The sequence below is a fragment of the Trachemys scripta genome, chromosome 1 (assembly GCF_013100865.1).
Source record: "Trachemys scripta elegans isolate TJP31775 chromosome 1, CAS_Tse_1.0, whole genome shotgun sequence".
In the NCBI taxonomy this organism is placed as follows: Eukaryota; Metazoa; Chordata; order Testudines; family Emydidae; genus Trachemys; species Trachemys scripta.
This window is the reverse complement of record NC_048298.1, coordinates 339,298,174-339,312,285: the sequence shown is the minus strand read 5'-3', so window position 1 is coordinate 339,312,285 and position 14,112 is coordinate 339,298,174. Positions and strand designations below refer to the sequence as shown.

At 47.8% G+C, this 14,112-nt stretch overlaps 1 protein-coding gene across 1 annotated transcript; it reads right to left on the bottom strand.

Moving 5' to 3' along the window:
* Positions 1-9,486: 9,486 nt before the first annotated feature.
* LOC117872250 (olfactory receptor 51G2-like) lies at positions 9,487-10,422 on the bottom strand. Its single transcript, XM_034760526.1, has one exon. It carries the CDS (start codon positions 10,420-10,422, stop codon positions 9,487-9,489), a length of 936 nt encoding a protein of 311 aa, XP_034616417.1.
* Between the last annotated feature and the right edge of the window lie 3,690 nt (positions 10,423-14,112).

Genomic DNA, 14,112 nt, shown 5'->3' with positions numbered 1-14,112 from the left:
CAGTATATATATCTCACTCTCTAGTACATAGTAACTCCAGCACCTGTTATTCAGGCATGAGGAGGGTTTTCTGGAAGTGGATTTCATAGATTCATAGATTCTAGGACTGGAAGGGATCTCGAGAGGTCATCGAGTCCAGTCCCCTGCCCTCATGGCAGGACCAAATATTGTCTAGACCGTCCCAGATAGACATTTACCTAACCTACTCTTAAATATCTCCAGAGATGGAGATTCCACAAGCTCCCTAGGCAATTTATTCCAGTGTTTAACCACCCTGACAGTTAGGAACTTTTTCCTAATGTTCAACCTAAACCTCCCTTGCTGCAGTTTAAGCCCATTGCTTCTTGTTCTATCCTTAGAGGCTAAGGTGAATAAGTTTTCTCCCTCCTCCTTATAACACCCTTTTAGATACCTGAAACCTGCTATCATGTCCCCTCTCAGTCTTCTCTTTTCCAAACTAAACAAACCCAATTCTTTCAGCCTTCCTTCATAGGTCATGTTCTCAAGACCTTTAATCATTCTTGTTGCTCTTCTCTGGATCCTCTCCAATTTCTCCACATCTTTCTTGAAATGCGGTGCCCAGAACTGGACACAATACTCCAGCTGAGGCCTAACCAGCGCAGAGTAGAGCAGAAGAATGACTTCTCGTGTCTTGCTCACAACACACCTGTTAATACATCCCAGAATCATGTTTGCCTTTTTTTGCAACAGCATCACACTGTTAACTCATATTTAGCTTGTGGTCCACTATAACCCCTAGATCCCTTTCTCCGTACTTCTTCCTAGACAGTTTCTTCCTATTCTGTATGTGTGAAATTGATTGGTCCTTCCTAAGTGGAGCACTTTGCATTTGTCTTTGTTAAATTTCATCCTGTTTACCTCAGACCATTTCTCCAATTTGTCCATATCATTTTGAATTATGACCCTGTCCTCCAAAGCAGTTGCAATCCCTCCCAGTTTGGTATCATCCGCAGACTTAATAAGCGTACTTTCTATGCCAATATCTAAGTCGTTGATGAAGATATTGAACAGAGCCAGTCCCAAAACAGACCCCTGCGGAACCCCATTTGTTATACCTTTCCAGCAGGATTGGGAACCATTAATAACTACTCTCTGAGTATGGTTATCCAGCCAGTTATGCACCCACCTTATAGTATGCCCCATCTACATTGTATTTGCCTAGTTTATCGATAAGAATATCATGCGAGACCATATCAAATGCCTTACGAAAGTCTAGGTATACCACATCCACAGCTTCACCCTTATCCACAAGACTCGTTATCGTATCAAAGAATGCATGAGTCAAATGCATGAGTATTCATGGAAATGGAACTTCATTTCGCACAGTAAAATAGTCTATTGCTCTCTCTCTCTCTCTGACTGTCTCTGTCCTGTATTCATAAAATCCGTAGCACCCAGGAACCGCATTGGGACAGACATGGAGCGGAGCTGCCATAAAGAATATGCATATTAAGGCCAGTTCTTGGGATGTTTGCTGTAGAACTATATCGATTTAACTAGTGATCTGTTTACATTATGGCTATATTTGGTGAAATGAGTATGGCTTATTCTTAGTTTAATAGGCTACTGGAAAACAAACAGGAAACAAAGCAACAGCTCAAGAAAAAACATCTCTCAATAAGCACTTCAGGGAGGTTGAGAGACCACAAAGGAGCAATAAACTGGGAATAGCCTACTTCCGGGCTCCAGACACATTACACAGCGTGTATTGCCAACTCTGGGAGCCTGCCCAGATGTGGGGCAGCTGTTGCTGAGAGGCTGTTCAGACTGACAGGCACAGATACTGCTGGGGAAATATGAAGCCTCTCTGACTGCCTGTGCCCGTCAGAGTGGGAGAGCTTGGGGTCACGGACACATACTGACTGTTGCTGGAAAAACTTCCACTGCTCACAGCCTCCCAAAGGGAAGAACCACAGGTGCCGAACCCACTCTGACCTGCTGGATAAGCAGAGTTGGACCACAGTGTGCTATAGCGCAGGGCCCAGTCTGAGGGTGGGAGAATGGCGGGATTCCGCCCCAGGAGAGGGCAGGGTACAAGGCCTGATGTCTTTCACTCAGAGACCAGAGCGGTGGCAGAGATGCAGGTAGCCCTGTAACTCGGAGTGGCATCTACCATGCAGAATTGCTGGAGCCCTCAGCCAGTCAGGAAATATAAATATGCCTTATCAGACCTGTTACCACAAAGCAACGCAGCTCTGAATTCCTGCCTTCACAACTGAGCCAGAGAATAAAACTTTTAAAAAAGCATTTGCTGATTAAATTTCCATGAGCAAATACACCTGAGGTGATTTTTGAACTAGTCACTGATGTTCCCTGGTGTCTCATCTTGCTTAGCCCCTGACAGGATCGGGCTCAGAGCGCACGGCACCTCTAGAAATGGGACCGATTGAGAAATCCTGACTTGGGACATCTGGGTTTTAACACTCCGAACTCACTTGGACAACCCCCAGTGGAGCTTGAATAACCCCCAGTGGAGCATTGGCAGATGTAGTGGAATACTTCCCAAGCTACCTACTGTGCAGTCCTGTACTGAAGCTATTTATACATGGGTTTCATTGCCGCATTGTATATACTTTTGAATTTTCTCCACTCCTGAGAGTCCACATTAAGCTACTGCCTCTTTGCAGTACACGAGATACATTCTTAGGCACAAGTTCTTTATTCAATGACATTGTATTGAAAGCCATCACTCCAGATTTACATGTATGCATTCAATCAGAACTCAGCTCTGTTACCTTTCCCTTACCAAATGCTCCCAGTGATACACTCTGACCCTCAAAAACCCTTCCAAGAGAAGCTGAAGTGCTTTGAATGGCCAATGTTGACTGAATCCAGAGAGTTCAATCATTCATTAATGATCTGGAGGATGGCGTGGACTGCACCCTCATCCAGTTTGCAGATAACACTAAACTGGGAGGAGTGGTAGATACACTGGAGGGTAGGGATAGGATACAGAGGCACCTAGACAAATTAGAGGATTGTGCCAATAGAAACCTGATAAGGTTCAACAAGGACAAGTGCAGAGTCCTGCACTTAGGACGGAAGAATCCCACACACTACTACAGACTAGGGACCGAATGGCTAGGAAGCAGTTCTGCAGAAAATGATCTAGGGGTTACAGTGGACGAGAAGCTGGATATGAGTCAACAGTGTGCTCTTGTTGCCAAGAAGGCAACATCATTTTGGACTGTATAAGTAGGGGCATTGCCAGCAGATCGAGGGATGTGATCATTCCCCTCTATTCGACATTGGTAAGGCCTCATCTTGAGTACTCTGTCCAGTTTGGGGGCAGAGGGGCGTCAGGGTACAAGGCCTGACATCTAGAACTCGGAGACCAGAGAGGGGGCAGAGTTGCTTGGTAGCCTGGTAACTCTGAGGGGTCTCTACAGGAAAGAAATTCTGGAGCCCTCAGCCAGTCAGGAAACAGAAATATGCCCTATCAGACCTGTTACCACAGAGCAACACAGCTCTGAATTCCTGCCTTCACAATCAAGGCAGAGAATAAAACCTTTGAAATGTATTTGCTGATTAAATTTTCAGAAGCATATAAACCTGAGGGGATTTGGGAAGTAGTCACTGATATTCCATGGGGTCTCCTATCGCTCAGCCTCTGGCAGGATTGGGCCCAGAGCACACGGCATTTGTAGAAATGGGAGCCCTTGAGAAACCCTGACTTGGGGCATTGGGGTTTTAACACTCCGAGCTTGCTTTGAAGCTCAAATTTCTGTGTAGCCTGAATAACCCAGCATGGACCCTGGGCAGATGTAGGGAAGTGTTTCCCAAGCTACCTAGTGCTGCCTGCCCTCCAACCACGGCCGGCTCTAGGTTTTTTGCCTCCCCAAGCAAAAAAAAATGTGTCTGCCCCCCACCCCAGTTCTGGGCTCTCACCCCCACCCCCACCAGTGCCCTCCCACACTCACACCCCCTGCAATCCCAGCCCTGGGCTCTCTCTCCCACCCCTGCACCGCCTGCCGCCCCAGCTCTGGGCTCCCCCCCACCAGTGCTGATTCTGCCTGCTCCCCCCTCACCTCCAGCCAGTCTGGCGCTGGCAGGGTCAGGGTAAGCAGCGAGGCTCATGGGCTGTGCCTTAGCCCAGGGTCCCTCCAGCCAGGGCTCCCACTTCCAGGACTGGCCAGGATCTGGGAGGGCAGAGCCTGGGGACCATCCCGGTAGGGGGCTGAGGAGCCAGGGCAAGGTAGCCCCAGAGGGAGCGGAGCCCCAGAGAGTGAGACACGGGCCCCGTATGGCAGCGCCCGGCCCTCTATGGCCCCGCTCCTGCTGCTGCTGCTTCTGGCCACCCTGCCGCAGTCCCTGGGGGGCTCTGGCTGCTTCGCCCAGCCCTGGCTGTGGCGCTGGGGGCGGCCGTCCTGCCTCACCTGCAAGTGGCTCCATGTGCCCTGCTGGGCGGCTCCCAGCCCGAGTGTCCCATGCTCGGAGCATGGCCAGCCCAGCCATAAGGTGCAGGCGCTGCTCTCCCATGGCACGAACCGCAGCTGCCCCAGTGTGCCCCCCCCTACCCCCGCACACAACGCGCTGATGTCACCAGGGCTGGGTCTAGGCTTTTGCTGCCCGAAGCAAAAAAAAAAAAAAAGATGGCTAGAATGCCACCCCTGAAAATGTGCCTCCCCAAGCACGTGCTTGGTTTGTTGGTGCCTAGAGCTGGCCCTGCCTCCAACCCCATCACTGAGTCACTCAGAAAGCCCAAATGAGTCCTCTGCTGCTGCACAAAATCTCTGCATATGAAACAGCTTGCAGCCTTTCCCCTTCACATTGCATTATAAAGTGAAACCTGCCAACGTACCCAATTCCTGCTAGAAGGGGAGCCACTGACACCACACGTCTTCACTGTAAAGGACAAGGAGCCATCGGAGAGCTTGCACAGGCAGCAGACGGAATCTGTTCAAACAGGGAGGCAGGTGTCTTTATGAAGCATGCCTGCACATTCCCTTGGGGGCCACTTGGCCATCAGGGAACCTCAGCTGCTTGGCTTTGTGTGCGCCAGCTTTAACACTGTGCCAGCCAATGCAAACTTCAGAAGGCCAATTAACAGGGGATGTGTGTTGATTCTACCCAAGTGGACCGCAGCACAAGCACTGCGGCAGGCTCTGTTCCTGGAATCCGGGCTTGTCATCAATGTTCGTGTGGATCTGATGAGTCACATGGCTACCTCAGAGGGGGACGAAATAATAATGATGATGCTGTCACACTTTGATCTTGCTGAAATAAAATAAAATAGAATAATAACTATAGAAATAAAAATAATAATAGTATAGGGCCATATTTTTCTCAGCAGCCTCTTTTCTGCATTAAATTAATAAATGAATGGAGATATCCTATCTCCTAGAACTGGAAGGGACCCTGAAAGGTCATCAAGTCCAGCCCCTGCCTTCATTAGCAGGACCAAGCACTGATTTAGCCCCAGATCCCTAAGAGTCCTTCCTTAAGGGCTGAACTCACAACCCTAGGTTTAGCAGGCCAATCCTTAAACCAATGAGCTATCCACTCTGGGTACCAAATGTGAAGGGAGATTCCACAGGGCTCCATACAAGGAAATTTCTCTTAGATCATTCCAGGAGGGGGGTTCCCTTCCCTTCTCCCCGAGGAATGGAAAGTGGGACCCAGGATCTTGGGATCCCCAAAGTTATGCACAGATCTCTGTGATCCACTGGTAGCTAGGCCCACCCACCATCTCTTGTCCTCCACAACTGCTGTAGAATCCTCTCCAGCTCCCTGCTAGCACAGGTTCATCAGAGATGTGCTACCAGGGCCTGTCACAGTAGCCACAGCCTGCAGGATGTGGTGAAGGAATGTTTTACAAGGTGGATGGGGACGTACAGAGATGGGAAGGCTGGTTAGAAGATCTGATGTGCACTATACCTTAGCCATAGACTGGGCAGGAGGTTTCTACCTTTCCATATACACAGTGAATCCATAAACTCAATCAGTGCAACCTTAATTTATGTTCCAAAGAAGAGGAAGATGAAAAGCCTCCAATTTCTCTTGGGGATCCAAAATGTCAGCTCTGTAAACAAATGCTCTCTCTCCTGCCATCCATCTCCACTGTCAGACAAACAGAGGCTAGGGATACCATTCCTTACCCATCCTGGCTAATAGCCATTAATGGACTTAACCTCCATGAATTTATCTAGTTCTCTTTTAAACCCTGTTATAGTCCTAGTCTTCACAACCTCCTCAGGCAAGGCGTTCCACAGGTTGACTGTGCGCTGTGTGAAGAAGAACTTCCTTTTATTTGTTTTAAACTTTCTGCCTATTAATTTCATTTGGTGGCCTGTAGTTCTTATATTATGGGAACAAGTAAATAATTTTTCCTTATTCACTTTCTCCACATCACTCATGATTTTATATACCTTTATCATATCCCCCCTTAGTCTCCTCTTTTCCAAACCTCTTTAATCTCTCCTCATATGGGACTCATTCCAAACCCCTAATCATTTTAGTTGCCCTTCTCTGAACCTTTTCTAATGCCAGTATATCTTTTTTGAGATGAGGAAACCACATCTGTACACAGTATTCAAGATGTGGGCATACCGTAGATTTATATAAGGGCAATAAGATATTCTCCGTCTTATTCTCTATCCCTTTTTGAATGATTCCTAACATCGTGTTTGCTTTTTTGAGTGCCGCTGCACACTGCATGGACATTTTCAGAGAACTATCCATGATGACTCCAAGATCTTTTTCCTGACTTGTTGTAGCTAAATTAGCCCCCATCATATTGTATGTATAGTTGGGTTTATTTTTTCCAATGTGCATTACTTTACATTTATCCACATTAAATTTCATTTGCCATTTTGTTGCCCAATCACTTAGTTTTGTGAGATCTTTTTGAAGTTCTTCACAGTCTGCTTTGGTCTTAACTATCTTGAACAGTTTAGTATCATCTGCAAACTTTGCTGCCTCACTGTTTACCCATTTCTCTAGATCATTTATGAATAGCATTGGTCCTAGAACTGACCCTTGGGGAACACCACTAGTTACTCCTCTCCATTCTGAAAATTTTCCATTTATTCCTACCCATTGTTCCCTGTCTTTTAACCAGTTCTCAATCCATGAAAGGATCTTCCCTCTTATCCCATAACAACTTAATTCATGTAAGAGAGTTTGGTGAGGGACCTTGTCAAAGGCTTTCTGGAAATCTAAGTAAACTATGTCCACTGGATCCCCCTTCTCTACATGTTTGTTGACCTCTTCAAAGAACTCTAATAAATTAGTAAGACATGATTTTCCTTTACAGAAACCATGTTGACTTTCCCCCAACAAGTTATGTTCTTCTATGTGTCTGACAATTTCATTCTTTACTATTGTTTCAACTAATTTGCCCGGTACTGACGTTAGATTTACCAGTCTGTAATTGCTGGGATCACCTCTAGAGCCCTTTATAAATATTGATATTACATTAGCTATCTTCCAGTCATTGGGTAGAGAAGCTGATTTAAAGGACAGATTGAAGAGTCTGGAGAGAGTTGCCTGGCAGAACAGAGCCCTGCTGGGCTGGCCTTAAATTTAATCCTGACTCCCACACCCACTCCATGAGCAGTGAGAGCCGCTCTAGTGCTGGAGATAGACCTCACACCCTGCATCGAAATTTCCAACATCACCAAGTTTGGGGGTACCTAGACTGGGGAAGGAGTTGTGTGGGTCCAATAGAGAGCTAGCAGCAGGCAAGTGGAGCTGGGCTTGGGTCACTTCCATGTCTATTAAGAATGTGCATGGCCTTGCTTACCTGGTCTGTGCATGTCTCATGTCTGACTAGGGGAGGAGACCCTCTGAGCTGTGCCTCAGGAACCCAGCGGCTCTGTGAGCCCGTCGCTGCTATGTCCGGCTGTCTGTGGTGTAACCCTGTTCCTTACAGCACGCGGCTCTGCAGCCAAGTGTCTCTGCAATAGATGGACAGTGTGACCATTAACTAACCCTCAGTGCCTGTGTTTGTGGGTGCTCCACTTGAGATCCTGCCAGCTGCACCAGCTCCTGGGATTTCATCAGGAGTCTTGCACTATTTCCCGTCTTTCTTAAATATCCCCAATATCTGGAATCGAGACACTGCTTGGGAATCTCAATTTTCAATTTTGACAGGCATGGCTGTATTCTCTGCTGTCCCAGCAGAGCTCCCCCGTGCGCTGCAGAGAACGGGGATGTCAAGGGGCCAGATAAAGTGGTTTTATTATCTATCTGCCTCAGTGGACTTTAGAGCAGCCTGGGGGCTGGGCTGACCTCCACCCGTTGGTAATGGCTTCCAGGAGCACAGATCACTCCGGCCAAGTCTGAATTCCCTGCGGTGCCACTCTGCGCATACCTGAAGCTCATGGGTGGCGCGAGCCTCTTCTCGGTGGGGAGGGGAACGAGAAGGTCCTTAGCTCCCCTCACTACGAGGCCCTGCTCCTGCTCATCTTTCCCCCGAGGCCCTGCCACCCGCCCAGTGCAGCTGGAGCATCTGGGGCTCCCCATCGTGGCCCTTTCTCCCTGGAAGGCTCTTACCATGGCTTGGCTCTGGCTTCCGGCCTGTCTAGTGGACGGGATTTGGGGGGAAGAAGAGGGGGAAGAGTGTGCTTACAGAGGGGATGGGGCTCCTGCCTGTATTCCACTCTTTCCTTTAGAAAGGGGGACCATCCTACACTGAATGGGCTGGGCTCGGATAGGAGCTAGCCGGGACTCTGTTGGGGAGCTGAGGCCCATTTTCACCCCTTTGTATCTTGCCAGGACTCCTGTGTGTCAGACTCTGATTCACAGACACAGCTGTGCTCCACATCCGGGGCATTAGGTTAGATGGGGGTGCACTCTATAGGTGTGCTGAATGCAGAGCCATCAACCGACGTGGAGGGGGTGGGCTGCCTGAATGGCTTCTCCTGGGGTTCCTGTGTTAATCATGTCTCTGACATGACTCAGTCACCAGCACCTGCCTGAGGACGTAGGGGAAGGATGCGTGACTGTGCCCCAAGAAAAGCCCCTGAACACAGCCCCCATGGATCACACAGCACCCAGAGTGCTCAGGAAGGGCCAGGACTGTGACTGCAGAACAGCTCTGCAGCTTTTTTCATGGCCCAAGGATGTTTAACCAGAAATGGGACAGTGACAGGCCAGATGTAATGGGAAACAACATCCACTTCCCTTCTCTTTATTGACTGTACAAGAGGAATTCTGAGGTCAGAACAACCACCAATGTGGCAATTTATGGGCCAACATCCCACCAGTCCCCTGGCTCCCAACAAACACAGTCACTCTGAAAATGCTGCTGCCTGTCTTGGTCTCCTTTCCCTAGTGCACTTTCCTCCCTCACCAGCCCATCTCCAATTGCTCCAGGCATTAGACCCCGTCTGAACCTCTCTCTACAGAGTGGAGATCAATAACTCATGTAGTGTTGGAAGTAAGGCTCCAGGATGGAAAAGGTGGGCTCTGTTCAATGTCTCCCTTGACAGCAGCGCTGCAGCTGGTTCATGAACTGACCCTTCACTTGACGAATGCCCTGATTATCCCCGCACGCAGATGTCTGCATTTCACGCTGTACACGATTGGATTAATCAGGGGTGGGACCAGCAGGGAGATGTATCCCAGGACAATCTGAAGCAAGGGAGAAGAACCCTTCCCAAATCGGTGTAACACAGACAAGCCAATTTCTGGTGTGTAGAAGAGCAGGACGGCGCAGAGGTGGGAAACGCAGGTGTTCAGGGCCTTCAGGCACTCTGCCTGGGACGCAATGCTCAGCACTGTTTTGAGGATCATCACATAAGAGAGGAAGATGAACAACGAGTCCAGACCCACTGTTAAGAGTGTAATAGTCAAGCCGTAGATGCTGTTCACTCTGATATCCGAACAAGCCATCTTCATGACCTCTTGGTGCAGGCAGTACGAATGGGAGAGGACATTGTTTTGACAGTATCGGAACCGTTTCAATAGAAACGGGAGTGGGAATATTACAGCCACACCTCTTAGCACAAACACCAGTCCTATATTGGCTATTCTCGGCAGGGTTAAGATGGAAGCATATCTCAGCGGGTTACAGATTGCGATGAAGCGGTCAAAGGCCATCAACAAGAGCACCGATGATTCAATGAATTGAAGCGAGTGTATGAAGAACAGCTGGGCAAAACAGGCTTCGAAGCTGATCTCCCTAGAGTTAAACAAGTATATGCCCAGTATTGTCGGTATGGTGGATATCGATATTCCAAGGTCTGTGATGGCCAACATGGAAAGGAAAATGTACATGGGCTCATGAAGCCTTGAATCTATTTTTATAATGAAGAGAATGACTGAATTTCCTACTATCGAAATAACATACATTAAGCAGAAGGGGATAGAGATCAACAGGTAGACGTCTTCCTGCCCAGGTATCCCGGTGAGAAGGAACACTGCAGAGTTGAAGTTGGTGTCATTGACAGCTGACATAATGTACTGGGCAGGTTCAAGGAATTTTTTACTTTCCTTCCTGAAAAGAAAAAAGAACAGGAGACTAGGTTATATTTAACGAGACATCGTACTTCTCTCGGAGCAAATCTAGAGACACCCAGGAGCTTAAGACAGAGAAGCAAAAATATAGTCTTGGATTTATAGAACCAAGAGAAAGATAGGCATTGCCAGACTGGATCAGATCTGTAGTCTATGTAGCCCACTACCCAGTGACCAGTTCCAGATGCTGCAGAGGAAGGTGGAAGAAGCCCTGCAATAGGCAGCTATGAGATAACCTGCTTCCAGGGAAAATTCCCCTCCCCCTCGAGAGCCAATAGTTAGACATATTTTGTGCTGTAAATCAGGAAGGTTTTGAGCCCTTCCAAGACTTTTTTAAAAAAATCTTCACTACTGTAATTAAATATTCTGCAACCCATATATGCCTACAGTCCCTCTTTGAATCCTGCTAAGCTCTTGACCCCATTGGTCTCTTGTGGCTGTGAATTCCACAGCCTAATGAATGCTGTGTGATTTTACAGTTGAGANCACATTTGACTTTGAAATCCACTTACTTCATGCAAACACTCATCATACCTGAATAACAGGTGCAGGCGTTAGTATGTACTAGAGAGTGAGAGCTCAGGGAATGAATATTTTATATACTTGTCATCACTCCAGTTATAAGCAACAGAGGGTCCTGTGGCACCTTTGAGACTAACAGAAGTATTGGGAGCATAAGCTTTCGTGGGTAAGAACCTCACTTCTTCAGATGCAAGCCCTTCTTCTTGAATCTGAAGAAGTGAGGTTCTTACCCACGAAAGCTTATGCTCCCAATACTTCTGTTAGTCTCAAAGGTGCCACAGGACCCTCTGTTGCTTATAACTGGAGTGATGACAAGTATATAAAATATTCATTCCCTGAGCTCTCACTCTCTAGTACATACTAACGCCTGCACCTGTTATTCAGGTATGATGAGTGTTTGCATGAAGTAAGTGGATTTCAAAGTCAAATGTGTGAGTATTCATGGAAATGGAACTGCATTTCACACAGGAAAGTAGTCTATTGTTCTCTCTCTCTCTCTCTCTCTGCCCGTCTATGTCCTGTATGCATAAAATACGTAGCACCTGGGAGCGGCATTGTGACAGACATGGAGCTGAGCTACCATAATTAATGTGTGTTAACCCAGTTCTTAGATCCTGTAGAGCTATATTGCATTAACTATTGGGATGTTTATGCTATGGCTGTATTGGTTTAACCCAGCCTGGTTCTTCTTAGTTTAATCGCAGGCTGCTGGAAAACAAGCAGGAAGAGAAGCAACAGCTCAAGAAAAGCCATCACTCAGTCAGCACTTCAGGGATTTTGAGAGACATCACCGGAGCTACAAGCTGAGAAGAACCTATTTCCAGGCTACAGCCACGTTACGGAAATTGTTCTGCCAGGGCTGGGAGTCTGTTCAGAGATGGGGCAACTATTTCTGAGAAACTCTTCAGATTGGCAGACACAGACACCTCTGGGAAGTCTGACGGCCTTCGGCCTGCCTGGGTCCCTGTCAAAGTGGGAGATGTGTACAGACTGTTGGCTGAAAACTCTCTTATTCTCCCATGTTAGTCTTTTTTCCTGCTGTTCAGATTAAACAGTATTTTGGTTCAAGAAGTCTGACTGGTCACTCGTCTCACCACTGCTCACAGACTCCCAGAGAGAAGTACCACAGGTGCCAAACCCTCTTGGACACATAGTGTGCTGTAGCACAGGGTGGGAGGGTGGGAGGATCACGGGATTCCACCCCAGGAGAGGGCAGGGTACAAGACCTCACATCTGAAATTCAGAGACAAAAGAGGGGGCAGAGATGCCAGTAGCCCTGTAACTCTGAGGGGTCTCTACAGGGAAGAAATTCTTGAGCCCTCAGCCAGTCAGGAAACAGAAATATGCCCTATTGGACCTGTTACCACAAAGCAACACAGCTCTGAATTCCTGCGTTCACAATCAAGCCAGAGAATAAAACCTCTGAAAATTATTTGTTGATTAAATTTCCAGAAGCAAATAAACCTGAGGTGATTTGGGAACTAGTCATTAATATTCCGTGGGGTCTCCTATCGCTCAGCCCCTGGCAGGATCGGGCCCAGAGCACATGGAACCTCTAGAAATGGGAGCCCTTGAGAAATCCTGACTTGGGGCTTAGGTGTTTTAACACTCTGACCTCTCTTTCAATCTCAGATTTCGGTGTAGCTTGAATAATCGACCATTGACCCTGGGGAGATGTAGGGGAGAGGTTCCCAAGCTACCTAGCGCTGCCTGCCCTCAAACCCCATCACTGAGTCACCCCGACAGCCCAGCTGAGTCCTCTGCTGCTGCACAGAACATCTGCAAATGTGAACAGGTTTTAGCCTTTCCCCTTCACTGCACATTTTAAAGATAGTGAAACCCATCAACGTACCCAATTCCTGCTAGACGGGAGCTGCTGACACCAGAAGTCTTCACCCTAAAGGACGAGGAGTCATCAGAGAGGTTGCACAGGCAACCTGTTCAGACAGGGAGGCAACTGTGTTTATGAAGCATGTCTGCACATTCCCTTGGGGGCCACTTGGCCATGAGGGAACTTCAGCTGCTTTGCTTCCTGTGCAGCAGCTTTAACCCCGTCAGAGCCAATGCAAATTTTAGTAGCCAATTAACAGGGGATGTTGGGTGATGCTACCCAACTGGACTGCAGCGCCAGCCCTGGTGCAGGCTCTATTCCTGGAATCCAGATGTGTCATCAATGTTCATGTGGTTCTGATTAGTCACGTTGCTACCTCGAGGGCAGCCAAGTGCTAATGGTCATGATGTCAAAGCTGTCATCTTGCTAAAACAATAATAATAATAATAAATATAGGACTATATTTCTCTCAGCAACCTCTTTTCTGCATTACAAACCCCGGGTGCAGTCCAGGGAAGGGAGATTCCACAAGGCTCCATACATGGAAATATCTCTCGGATTGTTCCAGGAGGGGGTTCCCTTCCCTTTTCCCCGAGGAATGAAAAGGGGGACCCAGGATCCCCAAAGTTATGCACAGATCCTATTGATCCACTGGTAGCTAAGCCCACCCCCACACAATCTCTTTGCCTCTACAACTGCTCTAGGACCCTCTCCAACTCCCTGCTAGCACAGGCTCATCAGAGATGTGTTACAAGGGCCTGTCACAGTAGCCACTGCACAAAGGATCTGATGAAGGGATGTTTTAGAAGGTGGAGGGGGCAATACAGAGATGGGAAGGCTAGTTAGAGGAGCACAATACCTTAGCCATAGACTGGTCAAGAGGTTTCTACCTTTCCATATACACAGTGAAGCCATACAATCAGTCAGTGCAACCTTAGTTAATGTTCCAAAGAAGAGGAAGATGAAAAGACTCCAATTTCTCATGGGGATCCAAAGTGTCAGCTCTGTAAACAAATGCTCTTGCCTATCTATCCTGCATTGGGATGGATTGAACCCTCAGCAAGTTCACGGATGATACTAAGCTGGGGGGAAAGGTAGATATTCTGGAGGGTAGGGATAGGGTCCAGAGTGACCTAGACAAATTGGAGGATTGGGCCAAAAGAAATCTGATGAGGTTCAACAAGGACAAGTTCAGAGTCCTGCACTTAGGATGGAAAAATCCCATTCACTGCTGCAGTCTGGGGACCCACTGGCTAAGCGACAGTTCTGCAGAAAAG

Bases quoted from the DNA above. Each gene is read 5' to 3' on its own strand.
- LOC117872250 (XM_034760526.1), bottom strand. From the start codon at position 10,422: ATGTCAGCTGTCAATGACACCAACTTCAACTCTGCAGTGTTCCTTCTC.